Source organism: Crocuta crocuta, unplaced genomic scaffold (assembly GCF_008692635.1).
Source record: "Crocuta crocuta isolate KB4526 unplaced genomic scaffold, BGI_CrCroc_1.0 scaffold139, whole genome shotgun sequence".
Taxonomy (NCBI): Eukaryota; Metazoa; Chordata; class Mammalia; order Carnivora; family Hyaenidae; genus Crocuta; species Crocuta crocuta.
In genome coordinates, this window is record NW_027533258.1 from 10,993,081 (window position 1) to 11,011,338 (window position 18,258).

An 18,258-nucleotide genomic window follows, 5' to 3' on the forward strand; every position below is an offset into this window, starting at 1 on the left:
CCTCTCCATCCCCCCCCAGCCCCTCACCTCTCCAGCTCCAAGCCTGTCTTCTCAAAGGGTCCTGCACACGACCCCTTCAGACCCACACAGCCGGCTCCAAGCCCCGCCCCACTTTACCCAAACTCAGTAGACCCTGCACCACAGGCCACAGAGTCAGGCGCCATCCTCTCCCCACACACGCCAAGTCCATCGGCTCCACCTTCAGAAGGAACCTCGATTCCGCGGACTCTCCCCCTGCCCCCAGGGGCCTCCACCTTCTGGCCTGACCCGTCTTCCCTGGACCCCCAGACTGGGGGTCACCCTCTTCCACGGCCTGCTTGGGCCTCCTTCACAGCCCTTCGTGGCTCTGGTCCCTGCTTACGATGACGCAGGTCTCATCCTGTCCGGATGTCCTCTGGCCAGGGGCGGGGTGTCTGTCTTGGTACCGACTGTCCCCCCCTCGGTGCCCTCACGTCAGATGTCAGCGTCGCCCCATCCTGAGCGTGCCCCTCCCCCAGCTAACCTCCTTCACACTGACCTTGAAGCACTAGCCTGCCCCCCAGGCCTGCGTCCAGTCTGCCCAGCCCGACTCCCTCCGAGGTACCCCCCTCCCCCCACCGGGGCTCCAGGCATGACCTCTGCCTCCGGACTGCTCACCTTGGGGATGACTTCTAGCTTCTCGGAACCAGACACGATGTAGCGGGAGCCCATGTAGAGCGAGGCCAGCGGAGGCGGCTTGTGTATCCGCATAAACTGGAACTTGTTCTCTTCGTCGTCTATGGCCTGCGGGGCACGGGGAGCGTGCTCAGGGGACGGGGTGTCTGGCGTGTGGCTGGGGGTTCTGTCCCACGAATGTGGTCGGAACCGAATGAGGTGGAGCTCCCGCATCCCCCCGCCCCCCATGCCCCGCTACACGGACATTCCCAGGGTGGGGGCTGGGGCCTCCGGGGACAGATGTGGAGGGGACAGGAGGTGGCTCGGGCCCGGAGCCTGTCTCTGGCCAGCCCACGGCCAAGCATAGGGGCTCAGGGTGACCGTGCGCCCCACCCGGACCCCAGCTGGCCCATCTGGGGACCCTCTGAGTTGCCCACAGCCCACCCGGCCCAGGCCTCCTGGCTCCCAGGGCCACCTTCCGGACGGAGCAGTCGCTGGGAACCAGGTAGACGTGGAAGGCGACCTCGCCCGGGCGGGGGCGATGGTACAGCAGCACGCTGCAGGTGACGGGCACGAAGCGCAGAGCAGCCTGCAGGGTCCTGAGCAGGACCCCCACGGGGGAGAAGCTGGGGTTCTCCAGGACCGCATGGGACGCCTCTACCCGGGCCGGCTTCTCCACGAGCATCCCCTCCTCCTTAAAGTGGGCCACGTGGAACAGGGAGCTGTCCACATGGCCCTCTGTCGAAGGACGGATGTGAGAGACCGGGATTTAGTGCCTTCATGGGGTCAGGCTGGACCGGGGCAGCATGGGCAACGGGGGCCCGGGATGGGGGCTCGTGGCCGGCCTGGGGAGGAGCAGAGCCCCCCAGAGCCAAGCCCACAGAAGCCCCAGCCCCCGGCCCTGGATCGTGCTGGCGTGGACACTGTGACAATGAGGGCTGGTGACAAAGGCCAGCAGATGTGACCCCAGGCAGGAATGAGCCGGAAAAGGGCCAAGGTCCCTCTCTGATGGCGGGTGTGCTGCCTCTATTCACTGCTCTGCAGACGGCCAGGCCTGAGCCAACAGTGCGCCTCCCCGACCCTTACCCACGTGACCACGTCTCTACGGCCCCAGGGCCATCTTGCACGCCCCTGCCCATGCCTCACTCTGGAATCTCCCCCCAGTGACCCTGTCTGTCTGGCTAGGTGCCCCCGGACCCTCCGTCCTGGCCCCCACACTCTCCTCCTGCGGCTTCAATGGCTTATCGAGCCTTTGTGGTCTCAACAAATGAGCCTTCCGCGTCCCGCATACGGGGCAGTGCCTTATCTTTCATTCTTCTTTCCATCTGTCTTTGCTACAAGTTTGTAAATTACTCTTCTTACATATGTTCTCTGATCGATGGTCCTAATATTTTAACGTTCATGCTTAAAGTCTAAAGTCAACTGATCGCTTTATGTGAATGGCTGTAAATGCTGGATGGCACTATAAATGAATACGTTAACCAATATACAAATGGAACATGAAAAACACATCCCCCTCCATTATCTAACTACACCCACATATCCTGAGTGTGCTCACCACTGCTATAGGCTGTAACACAAATCGTTCATGAAATCATCGATCAGAAGGAAACGAAGCTCTTGTCTGCATCATGATTTGACGTGGGGAACGCACCAGATTCTTCTGACCTGCTCATTAGACTGACGGACACTAGGTCCTGATGGCGGGGCTCGAACCCATGAGCCATGAGATCATGACCTGAGCCGAAGTCAGATGCTCAACGGACTGAGCCCCCCAGGCGCCCCGGTTCTTTCTCTGTTTTAAGTGCCCCGTGCCAGACATCGTCATTTCTGCTTCATGCAGCTGGTGTTTTGGTAGATTCAGCCGCATGCATGCTAGCACCTCTGTGATGACTCCACATTGCACCCCACCCCTTCCACGTGGGATGGGATCATGCTCGTGGTGTCCAAGGTGCATCCTTCGGCGTTTCCTTCCGTGAGGATCCGTTCGTGGAAAGCTGTTTCGGTTTGCGCGTGCTTCAAACTTTTCAACAGTTTTACTCTTTATTCTAGTTTTATGCTTTTCTCAGACGATGATTTTTCTGTGCTTGGTATTTCCCGAGGGACAGTTGCGACATCACTACCTTGGAGGGGTCCGGTACCCCCACTGCCTTTGCCTTCCACAGCTGCCCTTCAGAATCCGCGGTCAGCCGACTGTGGCCCCTGTGAGGTCTTTGTCTCTCCTTCTGCTTGAGTCCACAACCCTCCCAAGGCTTTGGTATTCAGTATCGTCACTACGATGGGTCCAGATTCCTCTCTCTTCTGCCTGGATTTTTAGGATTTTTTCATTCTGAAAACAAAGTTACGTCTTTCAGCAACTGCAGAAAATTTCTTGGCAGTTGTCTCCTTGAACACTGCTTCTTCCCCATCCTGTTCACATCATACTTCCAGATTCTCATTGGATGTGTGTTAGGCTTTCTCGTGGTCTCTTTTATGCCGCTGAATCTTTTCTCCCCTAGGTTTTAAAAAAATATCTTCCCTAGGTTTGTTTCCAAACTTGATTTACCCCTTTTAACGGCTTCTTGCTTCTTGCTCGTATTTTAAAGGCTCTTCCGTTAAGCACAAGGAACGTACTTATTTGCTGTTCTGATCATTCCAATCTCTGAAATCTTTTCAGGACTTAATCTGCTACCTGCAGCTTCCACTGCTTCTCACTTGTGGTGCCTTGTTTGCTGTATGTGAGATTTTTGATTGTGAGCTTATATTTCCTGGAAAGTTATCTGTGGGAAGTCCTTGGAAGTGAGACAGGCCGGAAAAGAGGCATTACCCCTTATAACTGCATATCTTCCTGGAAGTGCCTCGTTCATCGCTCCGGCTCCCAGAGGGAGTCTGGAGACACCGTGTCTTCTCCCGGCCTATGGGAGCAGTAACATTCTTCCCTGGTGCTCGTCCCTGGGAACCCCACCATCCCCGATGGCTCACTTCACCTTACTTTGTAAACAGCCCTGCCTTTGCAAAGTGTCTTCAAAAACCTCAGCTGGGTATGTGGTCTGTCTCCTGCTGGGACCATGAGTGGCACAATCTGGGTAGAGCGCACTTAATAGACGCCAGTTAACACTCTTACTGCGGAGACCGCTGTTACTTAGGGAAACTTTCAGGTAATTCAGGCAAGAAGAATTATGAGGCTAGGAGACAAAAATGCTTCAAAATAGATATGCCCAGAGCACCGCGCTCCACTTCTGTGACACTCTCAGTCTCTCTGAGGACGCCAGGTGCCCCTCCCCCAGGACAGACAGTGTCCCCTCCCCCAGGACCCTGTCCCCTCCCCCAGGACACTGTCCCCTCCCCCAGGACCCTGTCCCCTCCCCCAGGACCCTGTCCCCTCCCCCAGGACAGTGCCACACGAGCCCCTCCAGGCCCACCATTACCGCTGTCCCCTCCCTGCACGCCTCCCTCCCACTCACCTTGGAGGTCCACAAAGTGCGGGAGGTACACAGCCGCCACGGCCCCTGGCTCGGCCTTGATGTCAAACAGAGGCCCTGCCACCACCCAGCTGTGCTGTGGGACCGTCCCGCGCAGGTGCTCCCTCCAGGCACAGAACTCAACGTCGATGGTCGCTGGCCCTCTCACCACAAACCGCAGACCTGTGCTGGGCCAGCGGTAGGAGCCAGCCATGGGCAGGTGAGCCCTGGGCGGAGCAGGCAGAGGCAGACACAGAATCACTCCACGCAAACTCGCGGAGCAGCTGCCGGCGCCGGGCCCCGTGCGGGGCCACGTGGATGCAGCAGAGTGTCACATCCAGACGCCGCGGTCAGAAGGGCTCGGGTTTGAGCTCTGAGGCCTTTGCCCCTGACTGTGGGTCCCTGAGCACCTCGCAGAACCTCCCACCCCAGCGTTCACACCTCCAAACGGGGATGATGACGGCACCCATGTCAGAGTGCTCAGTACGAAGCCACCCGGTGCACGCGGACAGTTACCACATGCCTGGGGGGTGGCTAGCTGTTTCCATGACGATGGTGGTGATGAACCAGTAAAGGGTTCTTATTTTTATTTTTTTATTAAAAAAATTTTTTTAGCATTTTAATTTATTACTGAGAAGCAGAGAATGAGCAGGGGAGGGGCAGACAGAGAGGGAGATACAGAGTGGGAAGCAGGCTCCAGGCTCTGAGCTGTCAGCACAGAGCCCGACGTGGGGCTCGGACCCACGAACCATGAGATCATGACCTGAGCCGAAGTGTGATGCTCAACTGAGCCACCCAGGCACCCCTAAAGTGTTCTTATTTTTAAAAGGCCTATTTGCTGGGGGCCCTGCATGGTTCAGTCAGTTAGGCATCTGACTCTTGGTTTCAGCTCAGGTCATGATCTCACAATTAGTGAGTTCAAGCCCCTTGTCCGGCTCTGTGCTGACAGTGTGGAGCCTGCTTGGGATTCTCTCTCTCCTTCTGTGTCTGCCTCTCCCCTGCTTGTGCTCTCTCTCTCTGTGTCTCTCAAAATAAATAAACTTAAAAAATTAAAATACATCACAAAACATTTCAGGGTGAAATCACCCAGTGTCTTGGATTTAAAATGCTGTAACAACAGCAGACAGGAAGACTGAACAAACCCAGCATCGCAGCTGTTGAGGCACATGCAGGTCCCTGGACTCTGTTTTTGTGTATGGTCGAACATTTTTATAATAAAGCCCCTTTTCCCTAATAAAAGCACTGGCTCGGTCTCTCAGCCGGGTCCTTGCCTGCTGGCTTGGAGGGGAGGGGCCCCCGTGCAGTGGGTATACTGCCGACCGGCAGTGGGGATGGTGATGAGGGAAGCCAGCCCGCGACAGCAGAGCCCCCCGCTGCCCCCCTCACCGGTACAGGCTTCTCTCTTCGTCAACCACTTTGGTGGCCACAGGCCCCACGGGGCCCCAGAAGTCATCCTCACTCCCCAGGGGCTCCGCGAGCAGGTCCTCCGCAAGGGCAGGAGAAGGCAGACAGAAGGCTCCCACCTGCGCTACTTGATGGGGGCTTCCCTCTGTCACAGGCAGGACAGGGGTCAGCCTAGGATCTGCGGTCTGGCCTCCCCTGGCCCCCTTTGGACAGACCACGCAGGGCCCCTTCCCAAGGCGGGGCTGCCGGGACGTGCCCGGGTGGGGGTGGCTCTGAAGCCTCAATTTCTGCTCCTGATGCTGCCTGTCTGCTGCCTGAGGAGACCTAGCCCTGCTCACCCAGCCCAGCCCCTGCCCAGCCCCTGCCCAGCCCCAGCCCCAGCCCACCCGTCCAGAGGTGTTGTTTTCCACTGCAGGTGGGCAGCTTGTGAGAGGAACATGGCTCAAAAGATGGATGGGCAGGGATGGAGAGGCAACTCCCAGGGGCCCCAGAAGCCGAGTGGGCCCTGGGAGGCTCCTGCTTCAGAGTCTGGGTCCCTGAGGCTGGGACAGACGGGGGCAGAAATCCCGCAGGTTTCTAGGGGTGGAGACTTCGTGGGGTGGACTCTCTTTGGTGGGGAACCCGCCTGGTCCCAAGGGGTGGGGCCGGCCCAGGAGCCGCCCGTCAGGATGCCCCCGGCCGGGCCCTTCAGACTCTACCTGATTCTTGTCTCTGCCGCTTGCGTGAAGACACGTCGTCCGTCTGTCCCTCACCCGGACCCTCCTTAGGGACTGTCACACCCGGCTTCCTAGACAAGGGCGTCCACCACCCCTGAGATCTCAGAGGAAGCTGGGCCATCTCCCTGACAGTCCCACTTAAAATCAGCCCGTCCAGGCTGTGAACGGCCTCATCTGCCCAGCCCTTCGTAACAGAGCTGGGACATCATCCTGACCCCCCAGGTCCCCCGTGAGAGCTGACCGACGGACACAGGAGCGTAAGGCAGGCTGAGGGCCAAGCACAAGCTAACACCCTCCCCAGTTTACGGAGAACTTAGTAACCTGCAAGAAAGAGGCAAGCTTATCCGGAGCCAAATCTCCTGAAGCCGTAATATCACTTCATCAAGATGGAAGGGGGTTTAAGTGCCTGCCATGGTGATGGGGGAAAGTGAGGCAAATGAAAAATTAAATTCCCCTACTGCCTACAGTCCATTAACAAGTTCCAGAAACAGGCAGTGACCTCCCTCTAGGACCTCAGCTGCCTCGAGGATGACGCTTTGCTGGAGGCAAAAGAGAATCTTGGCTTAAGCCATCCCTTTCCTGCCCGCCCCCCCCCCGCCCCGGCCCCGTCCCACATCGTCCAGCCTCCGCCCTGTCTCCGCCCATCTACTCCCTGGCCCCGCCCCACCTCGTCCAGCCTCCGCCCTGTCTCCGCCCATCTACTCCCCGGCCCCGCCCCACATCGTCCAGCCTCCGCCCTGTCTCCGCCCATCTACTCCCTGGCCCCGCCCCATCCCGGCTCCTCCCCCTCCCCTTCCCCCCCGGCCCCGCCTCCGCCCCGCCTCCTGGCTCCGCATCAGCCTCTAGGTTCAGCCTTGGGCCCAGGTCAGCCTGAGGGGTTCGGGGGCCCCCTGCGCCCCTTACCATCGGGTGGAGATGAGCAGATGAGGCTTCTCCTGCTCCAGGGCCCTCAGCAGCCGCACCACCTCCTCGCTCAGCCGGCTCTGGTCCAGCCTGTGAGCACAGGGGAAGCCTGGTTCCCCCGGAGCCACACAGGAGCCCCGGTCACTGTGAGCTGCCCGCCCTGGGAAGGGGACGGCCTTGGTGGCACCGCCCCGCTGGTCCGGGCCATCCTGCAGCGACCGCCCCCAGCACTCCTGGCCGCGGGGGCTCTGCCTTCCTTCTTCAGTCACGGCACCTGCCACAGGGCAGTTGGTCCCCAGCCTCGAAGCCACCACCTCCAGGGTGGAGCCTGGGATTTCCCACCCAGAGGCCAGAAGGGTTGCTGGAAAGAGAGCGTCCCTCTTTCCATTTTCACAGGCCTTGTTTTCTGGGCCTTCTCTGGGATCCGGGAAATTTGTTGTCCCTTCTGGGTATCTGTGTTCTCACCTCTATCACGTGTCGCTCGCGTGTCTATCATGTGTGAGCCGCGGACACGGCAGCAGTGTGAAGCCCGACCCCCGCCCAGAGACGTGCCCAGGCCTCATTACTGCCACAGAGCCCTCGTGGCCTGGGGGGGGGGGGGACGGGCCCACTGCGTGGAAGGCCATCCCTGCAGGTCAGGCCCCGCAGCCAGGAGGGAAGGAGGCAGAGACCTTCACAGCCCGTCAGAGGGTGAGCTGCTGAGCGGGGGCAGGAGTCGTCTCCCCCACAAAGGCCACGGACAGACAGACAGACATGTGCAAGGGGGGAAGAGCCAGAAATGCCCCGGGGTCGGAGGGGGGAGATGCCTGGCTGGCTCAGTCAGGAGAGCCCGGGGGTCTTGATTTCAGGGTCACGGCTTCGAGCCCCATGTTGGGGACAGAGTTTGCTTAGGAAAAAGGTAGGAGCACCTTGGTGGCTTAGTCTGCTAAGCTTCTGACTCCTGATTCCCACTCAGGTCAGGATCTCACATTTCGTGGGTTCGAGCCCCACGTCAGGCTCTGCGCTGGCAGCATGGAGCCTGTTTGGGATTCTCTCTCCCCCTTCTCTCTCTGCCCCTCCCCCACTCATGCTGTCTCTCAAAATAAATAAACTGTAAAAAAGAAAAAAAAAAAACGGGCGCCTGGGGGACTCAGTCGGTTAAGCATCCGACTTTGGCTCAGGTCATGATCTCACGGTTTGTGGGGTTCGAGCCCCATGTTGGGCTCTGTGCTGACATCTCAGAGCTTGGATCCTGTTTTGGATTCTGTGTCTCCCTCTCTCTCTCTGTTCCGCCCCTGCTCATGCTCTCTCTCTCAAAAATAAATATTAAAAAATTAATAAAAAACCAAAAAACAGAAAAAAGAGAGAAAAGAAGAAAAGAAAATGCTCCGTGAGGAGGGGCAGGGAGGTGAGGCACCAGCTCCCGGGCTGGGAAGGGTCTGTTCGGCTTTACGAGGACCCAGGTGCACCCTGTCCAGCTCCCGGGATCCGTCCCCCACTGCTCCCCGGCTCCGAGGGCCCGGGCTGTGCAGACCCCCTCCAGGGCTGGTGGAGCCCACTGGGTGCGGGGCACGTGTGTCCTGCACCCCTGGCCCGTCCGGGGCGCCTGCGAGGCTGTCAGCCAGAAATAGCCCTGGATGTGTCTTCAGGGGACAACCATCCAGGGCCTCGGGGCAGGAAGGAGGGCGGCCCACTGCCCCCACACTGCAGGCCTCCTTGGCCTGTGCCCGTCCTGCCCGGGTACCCTCCCCTGCCTGGGCCTGGCCAGCTCCTGCTTCTGCCTGGGGCCTCGCCCTGGTTCCCACGGAGCCTGAGCGTCAGGAGGGCGGCCCACTGCTGCGTCCTCACTGCCTGGCCGGGGGCTCAGTGAGGGAAGGCGGGAAGGAAGCCGTGGCCTGGAGGCAGAAGTGACCTGCAGGGCCCCTTACAGAGGACACATGGTCCCATTACCCAGATGAGCACACCGAGTCTCAGAAGTCTGGCCCAAGTCAGCCGCCTGAGTTGGGGCGGAGCAGGCTGACCGTGCATTTCTCAGCCCTTTCCCTCCCTCTGTCCGCGTCCACGGCTCCCGTGTCCCCCCAGCCGTCTCCCCTCCCCCCGGGCCTCTGCCACGGGCCCCGCGGGCCTTACCACAGGAGGGTGAGCGAGCAGGCGGGGTGCCGGAGCCCCCCGCACACCAGCCTCACGCCCTCGTCGCCCAGCTCGTTCTGCTGCAGGTCCAGCTCCGTCAGCGGGGGGCCGGCGCCCAGCGCGGAGGCCAGGGCGGGGCAGCAGCGCGACGTGAGGCCGCAGCCGGGGAGCCTNNGTCCCGGGGGCCCCTGCCCAGCACCCGCCGTCCGGGCTCCCTCTCTAGCGCCTGGGGCCCCGCGGAGGCTCTGGGTGACAGCACAGGAGTCTCGCAGGGGCCTGGGAGGCTGCGAGCCCCCCCTGCAGCCGAGAAGCCACAGCGGCCTCGCTCTCCCTGCGTGACCCCACCCGCTCACCCCGTTAGCCCAGCGTCCCACCTGCACGGCCGGGTCCCAGCGCCGACCCCAAGGACCCGGCCCGGCGCCCCGAGCCGGCGACATGGGGGGCTTTGGGGGGTTCGACGCCAATACAGAGTGAACAGCCGACTTCCATCCGAGAGTGAGGGTCAAAGGGGCGAGTGGTGGCTCCCGCGGGAAGGGGGGTCTGCCCCGGCCTGGCCCCGCGAGCCCCCACCTTCTGTCTGTCTGCCCCAGGGTNAGCCGCTGGAGCCCGCAGCCCGGCTGCGCCAGCCCCCCGCACAGGTGCTCCGCGCCGGCGTCCAGCAGCAGGTTGAAGCTCAGCTGCAGCTCGGCCAGCGTCCGGCTGGCGCTCAGCCCCGAGGCAAGGTGTCTGCAGCCCTCCGCCGCCAGCCCGCAGCCCGCCAGCCTGTGGGAGACACGCACGCTNCAGGGCGCAGCCTCGGGGGCAGAATAGAAACAAAGATCTTTGTCGATCAAAGTCTCCCCCGTTTTGTCAAGTGCTCAGAGTTCGACTCAGGGACCTTGTCCACAGGACACTGGGGACCTGGCTTCTTGTCATATCCGTCTTTATCGTCCATCCCTTTAGCTCCATCCTCACCGGCCTGCTTGTCGTTCCTTAAACATCCCAGGCTTGGCCCTGCCTCAGGGCCTTTGCACCTGCTGTTTGTCTTTTACAAACATTTTTTTATGTTTATTTTTGAGAGAGAGAGAGCAAGCGGAGGGGCAGAGAGAGAAGACACAGAATCCGAAGCAGCTCCAGGCTCAGCTGTCAGCACAGAGCCCCACCCGGGGCTCAAACCCACGAACTGTGAGATCATGACCTGAGCCGAAGCCGGACACTGAACCGACTGAGCCACCCCGGCGCCCCTTCTGAGTCCCCAAGAGCCTTCTCTGCCACACTCAGCATTCTGGCGGGAACGGCTTTGGGAGGCGTCACGGGAAGGCAGGGCACAAGGCCGGATTTGCCCTCTTACTCTGTTGGCTCGACCTCAGTTCCTTCCTGCTCCCCTTTCTCTCCATCTCTCCGCGTTCTTTCCTCCACTTCCCTCGGCGTCGAGCCATCGTCGCCAACACCCTGCACGTGACCTTCTGTCTGTCACACCTTCCCGGCTAACCCAGAGCTCGCCATTTTCCTGCCTCGGGGCCCGACGCCCTCTCCCGCCTGAGCAACGGGGCAGGTGGCGTCCCTGTGAGCCACGACTCGCTCATGGGCCTCCGCAGTGTCTGGACGGCAGAAATACCCCTAACAGCGTCTACACCAGCCAGAACGGCAGCTTCCCCCCAACCTCCGACGGCCGAGCCTCACACTCGGAGCAGACGACCCAACTCCTACGTCACAGAGAAAAACGCAGCCGTGAGATGGAAATCCGCGGCCNCCAGCCTGCCCCCTGCGGTTTCTGCTCTCTAGTGTCTTTCACGGTCAATTTCCAAAGTCAAGTCTTTTCCTTCTTAAGTCTGAGCAAGTATGCACACACATGTGCACACACACGTGCACACACACGAGTCTGAACAAGTACACACGCATGCACGCACACGCACAAGTCTGAGCAAGCACACGTACACACACACGCGCACGCACACGCATGCACACACACACGCACACGCACGCACACACATGCACGCGCCCGTCTAGCTGCCCCCACTTCGCTCTCTGCCTCAGTTGGTTCCTGTTCTTCATCACCGGGGTCTGTACTGTGGCGCCACAGGCCCGGCCACGAGGGAAGTGCGCTCCCGGGACCTCCCAGCCCGTTCCAGGGCCACCAGCCCACACTCACCGCAGGGTCTCCAGGCAGCAGGACGGCAGCCTCAGGGCGTCACAAAGGGCCTGAACCGCGGACGGGCTCAGGGGGTTTCCACTCAGGTCCAGCTCCTTCAGGTTCCCCGTGGCCCGGAGGGTGGAGAAGAGGAGCCGCCAGCCGCCATCGGTGACCGGGGCCCAGCTGAGCCTGGGGGGGGGGGGGCAGGCGTGACCTGCGTGTGCGCGGTCTGGGCGCACAGCCCTGCACAGCACACAGGGCTCTGCCCCTCGGAGGAGGAGGTGCTGCGCCCTGGACCCAGCGGCCCCCCCGACCGCTCCTCCCCCCGCACCCCGCGCTGTGTGCCCTGAGCAGCCCCCCGCTCCCTGCACTGGGGGGCTCCGCAGCCCTGCCCCCCACCACACTCAAGTGTTCATTTGTGTGTCTGTTTCTGTCTCCGTCTGCCAGGTCCCTGAGGGCGGGGCAGAGGTCTCTCATCTGGTTTTGTCCTCAGTGCCGGGCGTGGGGCGCGGGGAGACTCCCTCCCCCCAGTGCAGACGCACCTGTCTTCCCTCCGCACGGACATCCTGGGGTCCCCGGTGCAGAAGGAGAGGAGGGCGGGAGGAAGGAGCAGAGGCTGGGAGGGTCTGAGGGTGACCCGTGGGGTGTTGTCTGTGACCCTGTACGCCGCTGCCTGGGGTGGCTGGCGGGGGACCCTGTCCCCTTCCAAGGGCAGCCCGACCACAGAGAGGGTCCCCAGGAGGACGCTCCGAGGCGGAGCATCTCATTTCCTGCAACCCGCTCAACCCGCGAGACTGAGACCTGAGCTGAAATCGAGTCAGACGTTTCACCGACCAAGCCACCCAGGCGCCCCCTAAAATCAGTTCCTAATAAGTACTCAAGGAATGAGTCATCTGAGGGCTGGTGGGAGCCGCACACAGGCACTAAGCGATCAGCACTGCCGGGCTGGGCTGGAGGCTGGCGGCGGGTTTCGGGCTGAGCGCTAGTGCCTCACTGGCTCGAAGAAGGAAGCCAGGTTTTCAGGGGGAAATAGAGACTCTCTTTCAGGCACACACGTTCTCAGGTGACGGGGGACATGTCGGGGCCAATGTCACGGTCCACAGCCATCACGGGGTTGGAGAGAGAGAAACGGGGACAGGTCGGCTGCGCGGAGGGGACCTCGGGCCAGCCCAGGGGTGGACGTGTGCCCAGGAGGGAAGGTGACCATCGTCACAGGACGGGAAGCGGCAGCGCTGGGGCCACACGGGGCCACCCCTGGGTGCAGAGGGTCTCGGGTGGACCGGCCGTGGGGGCCGGATTTGCGGTTAGAAGCCACCGGCGGCCTCCATTCTGGGCGCCAGGCTTCGCGAGAGTGAGGGTGGACAGGGGGGCGTGGGGAGGGGCGTGAGGTACTCACAGAGCCACGCCCGGGGGCCCCCACGCGTGTCCGTGCCGCCCACCCTCGTTCAGCTGGAGCCTCTCCACGTGGCAGCAGAACTTAACGCAGAAAGCGAAGGCGAGGAGCTCGGCGCCCGTCTGCACGCACAGCCTCGCGCCGCGGAAATGGGCCATCGCCTGCGTCAGGAACCCCTCGTCCTGGGTCTCGTACAGACACTGGAGCAGCTGCAGGCAGCCCGGCCACAGAGAGGGGGGCTGGGCCCGGACCTCGGCCTCCGCCCAGCGCAGGAGCTCCCGCCTCCTGTCCGCCGGCAGCTTGACCTCGAAGACCCGCTCCAAGTGCCGCTCCCCCTGCTCGCTCAGGAGCCCCAACAGGAAGCGCGTGGTCGGGGCCCCAAACAGGTCCCGCCTCCCGTACACCTCTAGCAGGTTTTCGGTCCCCGTGATGCCATCGGGGCGCTGACTCTGCTCCCCCGGCGCCCCCAGCACACAGCGCACGGCCGCAAACAGCTCCTGGAGGCACAGGTGAGTGAAGCCGTAGCTCGGGGAGCAGGGGTGTTTCCGGAGAACGCCGGACTTCACCAGGGTGGAGACGGTGGCCACGTCCAGGCCGTGCTTCCTGAGGTCCCCCCAGCTGAAGAGGCTCCTGCCCCGCCAGACGCCCTCAGCGGCCAGATCGCAGAGGCCCCTCAGCTGAGCCCCCAGGGGCTGGGCCGGCAGAGCCTGCGACAGGTAGTGCAGACAGAGCGCCGTGGCGGTCCGCGGCGCCAGTGCCAGCTCTTGTGCCCGCTCCATCTGCCACCTGAGGCACGTGCAGGCCAGCCAGGCCGCCCAGGGCACCAGGCACACAGTCAAGAGCGCTTGGTTCGATTCCACCAAGCGGAGGGCTCTGGCCGCTTGGCTTTCGTTCTCGAAATACGTGTGGAAGTATTCCGTCCTGGCCGACTCGGAGAACCCCAGGACCTCCACCCACCGAGGCTGCTCCAGGGAAGGGGTGAGCCCGCGCAGCGCTGTGGTCCGCGCCGTGATGAGCAGAGACGCCCCGGGAAGTAGGCGTCCCCCCAGCAGGCCGCCCAGCAGCGCGCGCACCGGCTGCCGCGGGTCCCCGTGCGGGCCCGGCCTGGCCCTCCGCTCCTCCGGCGCCCACTTGGGCTCCCCCAGGTCATCGAGGATGAGGAGCAGGTGCTCTGGCTGGGACAGGATGTGTCCGACGGGAACCCCAGGGCCGGCCTGGCCCCGAGCGACGAGCTCGCTGAGGCTCGCGGCCTCCGAGCGGGCCAGCTCTCTGCAGTTGACGTAGACGACGTGGCGGAAGCGCTCGGTGAACAGCAGGCCTTCCTCCCAGGCTCTCCTCACCCACCGGGCCACCGTGGACTTCCCGGTGCCAGCGGCGCCGTGCAGCACGACCGCGCGGGGCTCTTCCTGGGCCCCCGGGCCGGGGCCGAACAAGTCTTTGAGCTCAATCAGGTGTCCCTGCTTCTCCGCCGCCCCGGGGTGCCAGCTGCCCTTGGCTAGGGACTCGTGGCCTCTGGGGTGCGCTCTGTGCAGAAGCAGCAGCTGTGTGAATTTGGGGTGCACATCCCCATCTTCCCACCACCGTGTGGGGCTGGGCCTCTCTGTCTTCGGGTGCGGATTCCTCTCTCTGAGTTCTACGGGGAGGAGGGAGAGAGGGAGCGTGAAGGTACAGGGTAGATCTGTTCCCGTGTTCCTTCACCTGTTCATTCATTCATCCGTTCGTTCATTCATTCATTCAGCAACTGTTTCAGGCACCCACCCAAGGGCTCCTCTTGGCTGTGACGTCCCCAGGGGCAGAGTAGGAGATCAGGAGGCATCTTCACCGACACTGACCTCAGACGACGGAGCTGCACGGGGATCCTGGACTTCCCTGGACTCAGAGCTGCCACCCCCTCCCCTTCGCACCGACCCACCGATGACGGTATTTCCCAACCAGCGCCAGTTCACAGAGTCTGGGAGACATGAATGCTCCATCAAACACACACACGTCAACACAGGAGAGGGAATGTGAGAAAATAAAGACACGTGACGGCAGCGAAGAACCACGATACTGTCCCGGCAGTCGGCCCCCAGGACGGAGATCCGCGCGTCACCAAAGACTTCTAAATAAACCTTCCGGGGAGCTCCGCGAGCCAGACCAGAACACAGACAGACACCCAGGGACACCAGGAAAGCCATCCAGGGGCAAAACGAGAAGCTCAACAGAGAGACAGCAATCAAAGCGTGAAAAAGAGTGAAGACACCATGAAGCAGAGATATTTCCATTCTGGGAGTCCCAGAAGCAGAAGAGAGAGAAAGGGACAGAAAGCTTATTAAAGAAATAATGGTTAAAAACTTCCCACAATTGGAGAAAGATACGGACGTGTTACATGAGGCTCATAGGCCCCGGTGCAGGCTCAATCCACAGAGGACTTCCCTTTTCCGCATTCTATTACCGCTGTAAAAACATCAAAGTCAGGGAGAGTTTTTTTTTAATTTTTTTTTTTTAAATTTATTTCTAGGAGAGAGAGAGAGACAGTGTGAGCAGGGGAGGGTCAGAGAGAGAGGGAGTCACAGACTGAAACAGGCTCCAGGCTCTGAGCTGGCAGTCAGCACAGAGCCCGACGCGGGGCTCGAACCCACGAACCGCGAGATCATGACCTAAGCGAAAGTCGGACGCTTAAGCGACTAAGCCACCCAGGCGCCCCAAAGTGATAGAGAATTTTGAAAGCGGCAAGAAAAAATGACTCGTCACAGACAAGGGAACTCCCGTGAGGCCGTACGCAGATTTCTCAGTAGAGACTTTGCGGGTCCAGGTGGGGTGGGCAGACGGATGCACTCACTCGAAGCACCAAGAGAAATACACTGTCAACAAAACCACCTGACCTGGCCAAGCGGTGCTTCAGAAGGAAAGGGGGACCCCTTCCTAGACAGACAAAAGCTCATCACCATCGACCTGATTTACGAGAAACGCTAAAGGGGGTTCTTCCGGCTGAAATGAGAAGATGCTAGTTAGGCGTCGGAAAATGCATGAAAGTATAACCCGCTGGTGAAAGTAAGTGTTTAGGGAAATTCAGGGTGCTCTCGACACTGCGACGTGGGTGTGAATCACTGACCTCAAAATCAATTAATAATTAATTATTTGCAAATGATTAGTCCTCATGCATTTCATATTTGCTTTTTTGTTGCAATGTTTTTGCATTAGTGTGTTTCTATATAATGCATTCCTCCCCTCCCTCCCTCCCTCCCTCCCTNCCTTCCTTCCTTCCTTCCTTCCTTCCTTCCTTCCTTCCTTCCTTCCTTCTTCTTTTCTTTTCGGAATAGATGGTGGTATAACTAATTAAGTCCATCGATCCCCTTGAAGCCTGGGCGCACACATTTCAGGACCAAAATCCGCAAGTTCGCTCCTACTTGGGTGCACAAAGAGTCCTTTGAACTTAACACCTCCCAGATTACAAAGGGGGCATCTCCTAGCATTAGGGGCAGGTCTCGGGGGACGGCTAAGAGGGGCGTCAGGAGCCCCTGAGCCTGTGACTGTCCCTGTTGCCCAGACGGCAGAGGGAATGTGATTCGGGCTTACAGGTGTGGACTGTGGCTTCACAGAGAAGGACACGGAGTGAATTCCACCCCGACCTCCAGTGACCGTGAGACCTCACCCTCTGAGCCCAGCCCTTCTCATCTCCGGGATGGGGTGACAGTGACCCCGTCTCATGAGGGAGGGGCTGTGAGACGTGAGTGCACGTGCAGGGAAGCTCCAGGCACGGAGCCGGATGTGTTTCCTGTACCGGCCGACGCACCTGGAGGCAGTGCCTTAGCCGCTGGAGGGGACCCCCCGCCCCCCCGGCAGAGGGGTTTCCGGGGAGGAATGTCAGGTGTGCTGGGGACCCCGTGCTCAGCCGGCCTCTGCCCCCCGCCCACCCCGCGCCTGCGGCTCTGTGGGCCTCACCTGCGCTGCGGTTTCCGCACGTATCAGCCTCAGGAGCCTCCTGCTTTCCGGGCTCTGGGCTGGGCGGAAGTGGGGACCCCCAGCGCCCCAGCACCGCTGTGGACGTCGGCGCGTTGGGTGACTCCTGGAATGGCGATTCTTGGTCTGGGGAGCTCGGAAGCGCTTGGAAAAGGGGCCAGGGAGGGTCTCCTGGGGGAAGAGACAGGAAGGAAATTGTCATTTACCGAATATCCATTTTATGTCCGGCCCTGTGTTCTGAGCTCTCACTACAGTCCTTTGGGGCGCGTGTTGGTAATCGGAGGCTTAAAATCACAAAAGTGAGGGGCGCCTGGGGGGCCCAGCGGTTAAGCGTCCGACTTCGGCTCAGGTCATGGTGTCGCGGTTCGTGGGTTCAAGCCCCACGTCGGGCTCTGTGCTGACAGCTCGGAGCCTGGAGCTGCTTTGGATTCTGTGTCTCCCTCTCTCTCTGCCCCTCATCTGCTCATAGTCTGTCTGTCTCTCTCTCAAAAGTACATAAACATTAAAATTTTTTTTTAAATCGTAAAGATGAGAAAAGAAAAACACGTTGCCCTTTGGCATCACCTACCATTTCCCCCAAACCCCAACCACAGCCACACAGGAACCTGTCTTCTTTCTCTGCGCGTCTGCCCATCCTGGGCATCCCATAAAGACGGAGTTACAGGCTATCTGGTCATTTTTACCGGCCTCTTTCACTTCCTGTGTTTTCGAGGGTTTCCCGTGTTGTGGCTTGTATCAGCACTTCATTCTTTCATTGAAAAATAATTTCTGTGTCTGTGTAAACCATATTTTGTTTATCCATTCATCCGTTCATCTACATTTGGGTCGTTGGTGTTTTCTGTCTCTTACGAATAATCATAACATGATCCTTCATGTACAAGTTTTTGTGTGAAGATGGGTTTTTGTTTCTCTTGGGAGTGGGTGTGTGGGTGAGTTTTTTTTGAGGGGAGGAGGTGATGAAAATGTTCTAAAACTGATGCATAACTCTGTAGTAAAAAGCCATCGAGTTATACACTTTAGAGAGGTGAATTATATCTCAATAAAACTATCGCCAAAAAGAATCGTTAAGGTGGAAGACACAATTGTATCCTCTTAGTAGCTGGTCTGAAACTTCCTTCTGGTGAAAACTTGTATTAGGTAAAGATATTTAAAAAGTATTTTTAAATGTTTATTTAGTTTTGAGAGAGAGGGAGAGAGAGAGACAATGAGTGAGGGGAGGGGCAGAGAGAGAGGGAGACACAGAATCCGAAGCGGCTCCAGGCCGTCAGCACAGAGCCCGACGCGGGGCTCGAACCCACGAACCGTGAGATCATGACCTGAGCCAGAGGCAGCTGCTCAACCGCCTGAGCCCCCCAGGCGCCCCTGGGTAGCGAGATTTTGATAAGCCACGTGGGGAGGGGCGAATGCCTCATTTCAGGGACAAGTACTTACTAAGTGGCATCTGGAGCCGCGAGAGCAAGCTGGGGCCGGGCGGAATTGCTGTGTCATGGCTACCACACAGGGAGAACCAGGGGGACCGGGTGGCACACGGGGGTGGCTGGGGAGAGGGATCCTGGTGGGTGGGGGCACCGGAGGGGCACCTGTGGGGGGGATGTGAGCGGTCTA

The 18,258-nt window shown here is 60.2% G+C and overlaps 1 protein-coding gene across 1 annotated transcript in view; it reads right to left on the minus strand.

The window, feature by feature from the left end:
* The window catches only part of NLRP1 (NLR family pyrin domain containing 1), a 24,580-nt gene that overhangs the window by 4,554 nt on the left and 1,768 nt on the right, over positions 1-18,258 (minus strand). The window contains exons 3-14 of the mRNA XM_077746776.1: positions 18,085-18,205; positions 16,636-16,824; positions 12,715-14,344; positions 11,337-11,507; positions 9,776-9,967; positions 9,206-9,376; positions 7,097-7,186; positions 6,176-6,264; positions 5,460-5,622; positions 4,077-4,300; positions 1,109-1,371; positions 637-762 (exon numbers count right to left, since the gene is read on the minus strand). Of these exons, the coding sequence (XP_077602902.1) occupies positions 637-762; positions 1,109-1,371; positions 4,077-4,300; positions 5,460-5,622; positions 6,176-6,264; positions 7,097-7,186; positions 9,206-9,376; positions 9,776-9,967; positions 11,337-11,507; positions 12,715-14,344; positions 16,636-16,824; positions 18,085-18,205 (3,429 nt within the window). The remainder of the gene's footprint in view (positions 1-636; positions 763-1,108; positions 1,372-4,076; positions 4,301-5,459; positions 5,623-6,175; positions 6,265-7,096; positions 7,187-9,205; positions 9,377-9,775; positions 9,968-11,336; positions 11,508-12,714; positions 14,345-16,635; positions 16,825-18,084; positions 18,206-18,258) is intronic.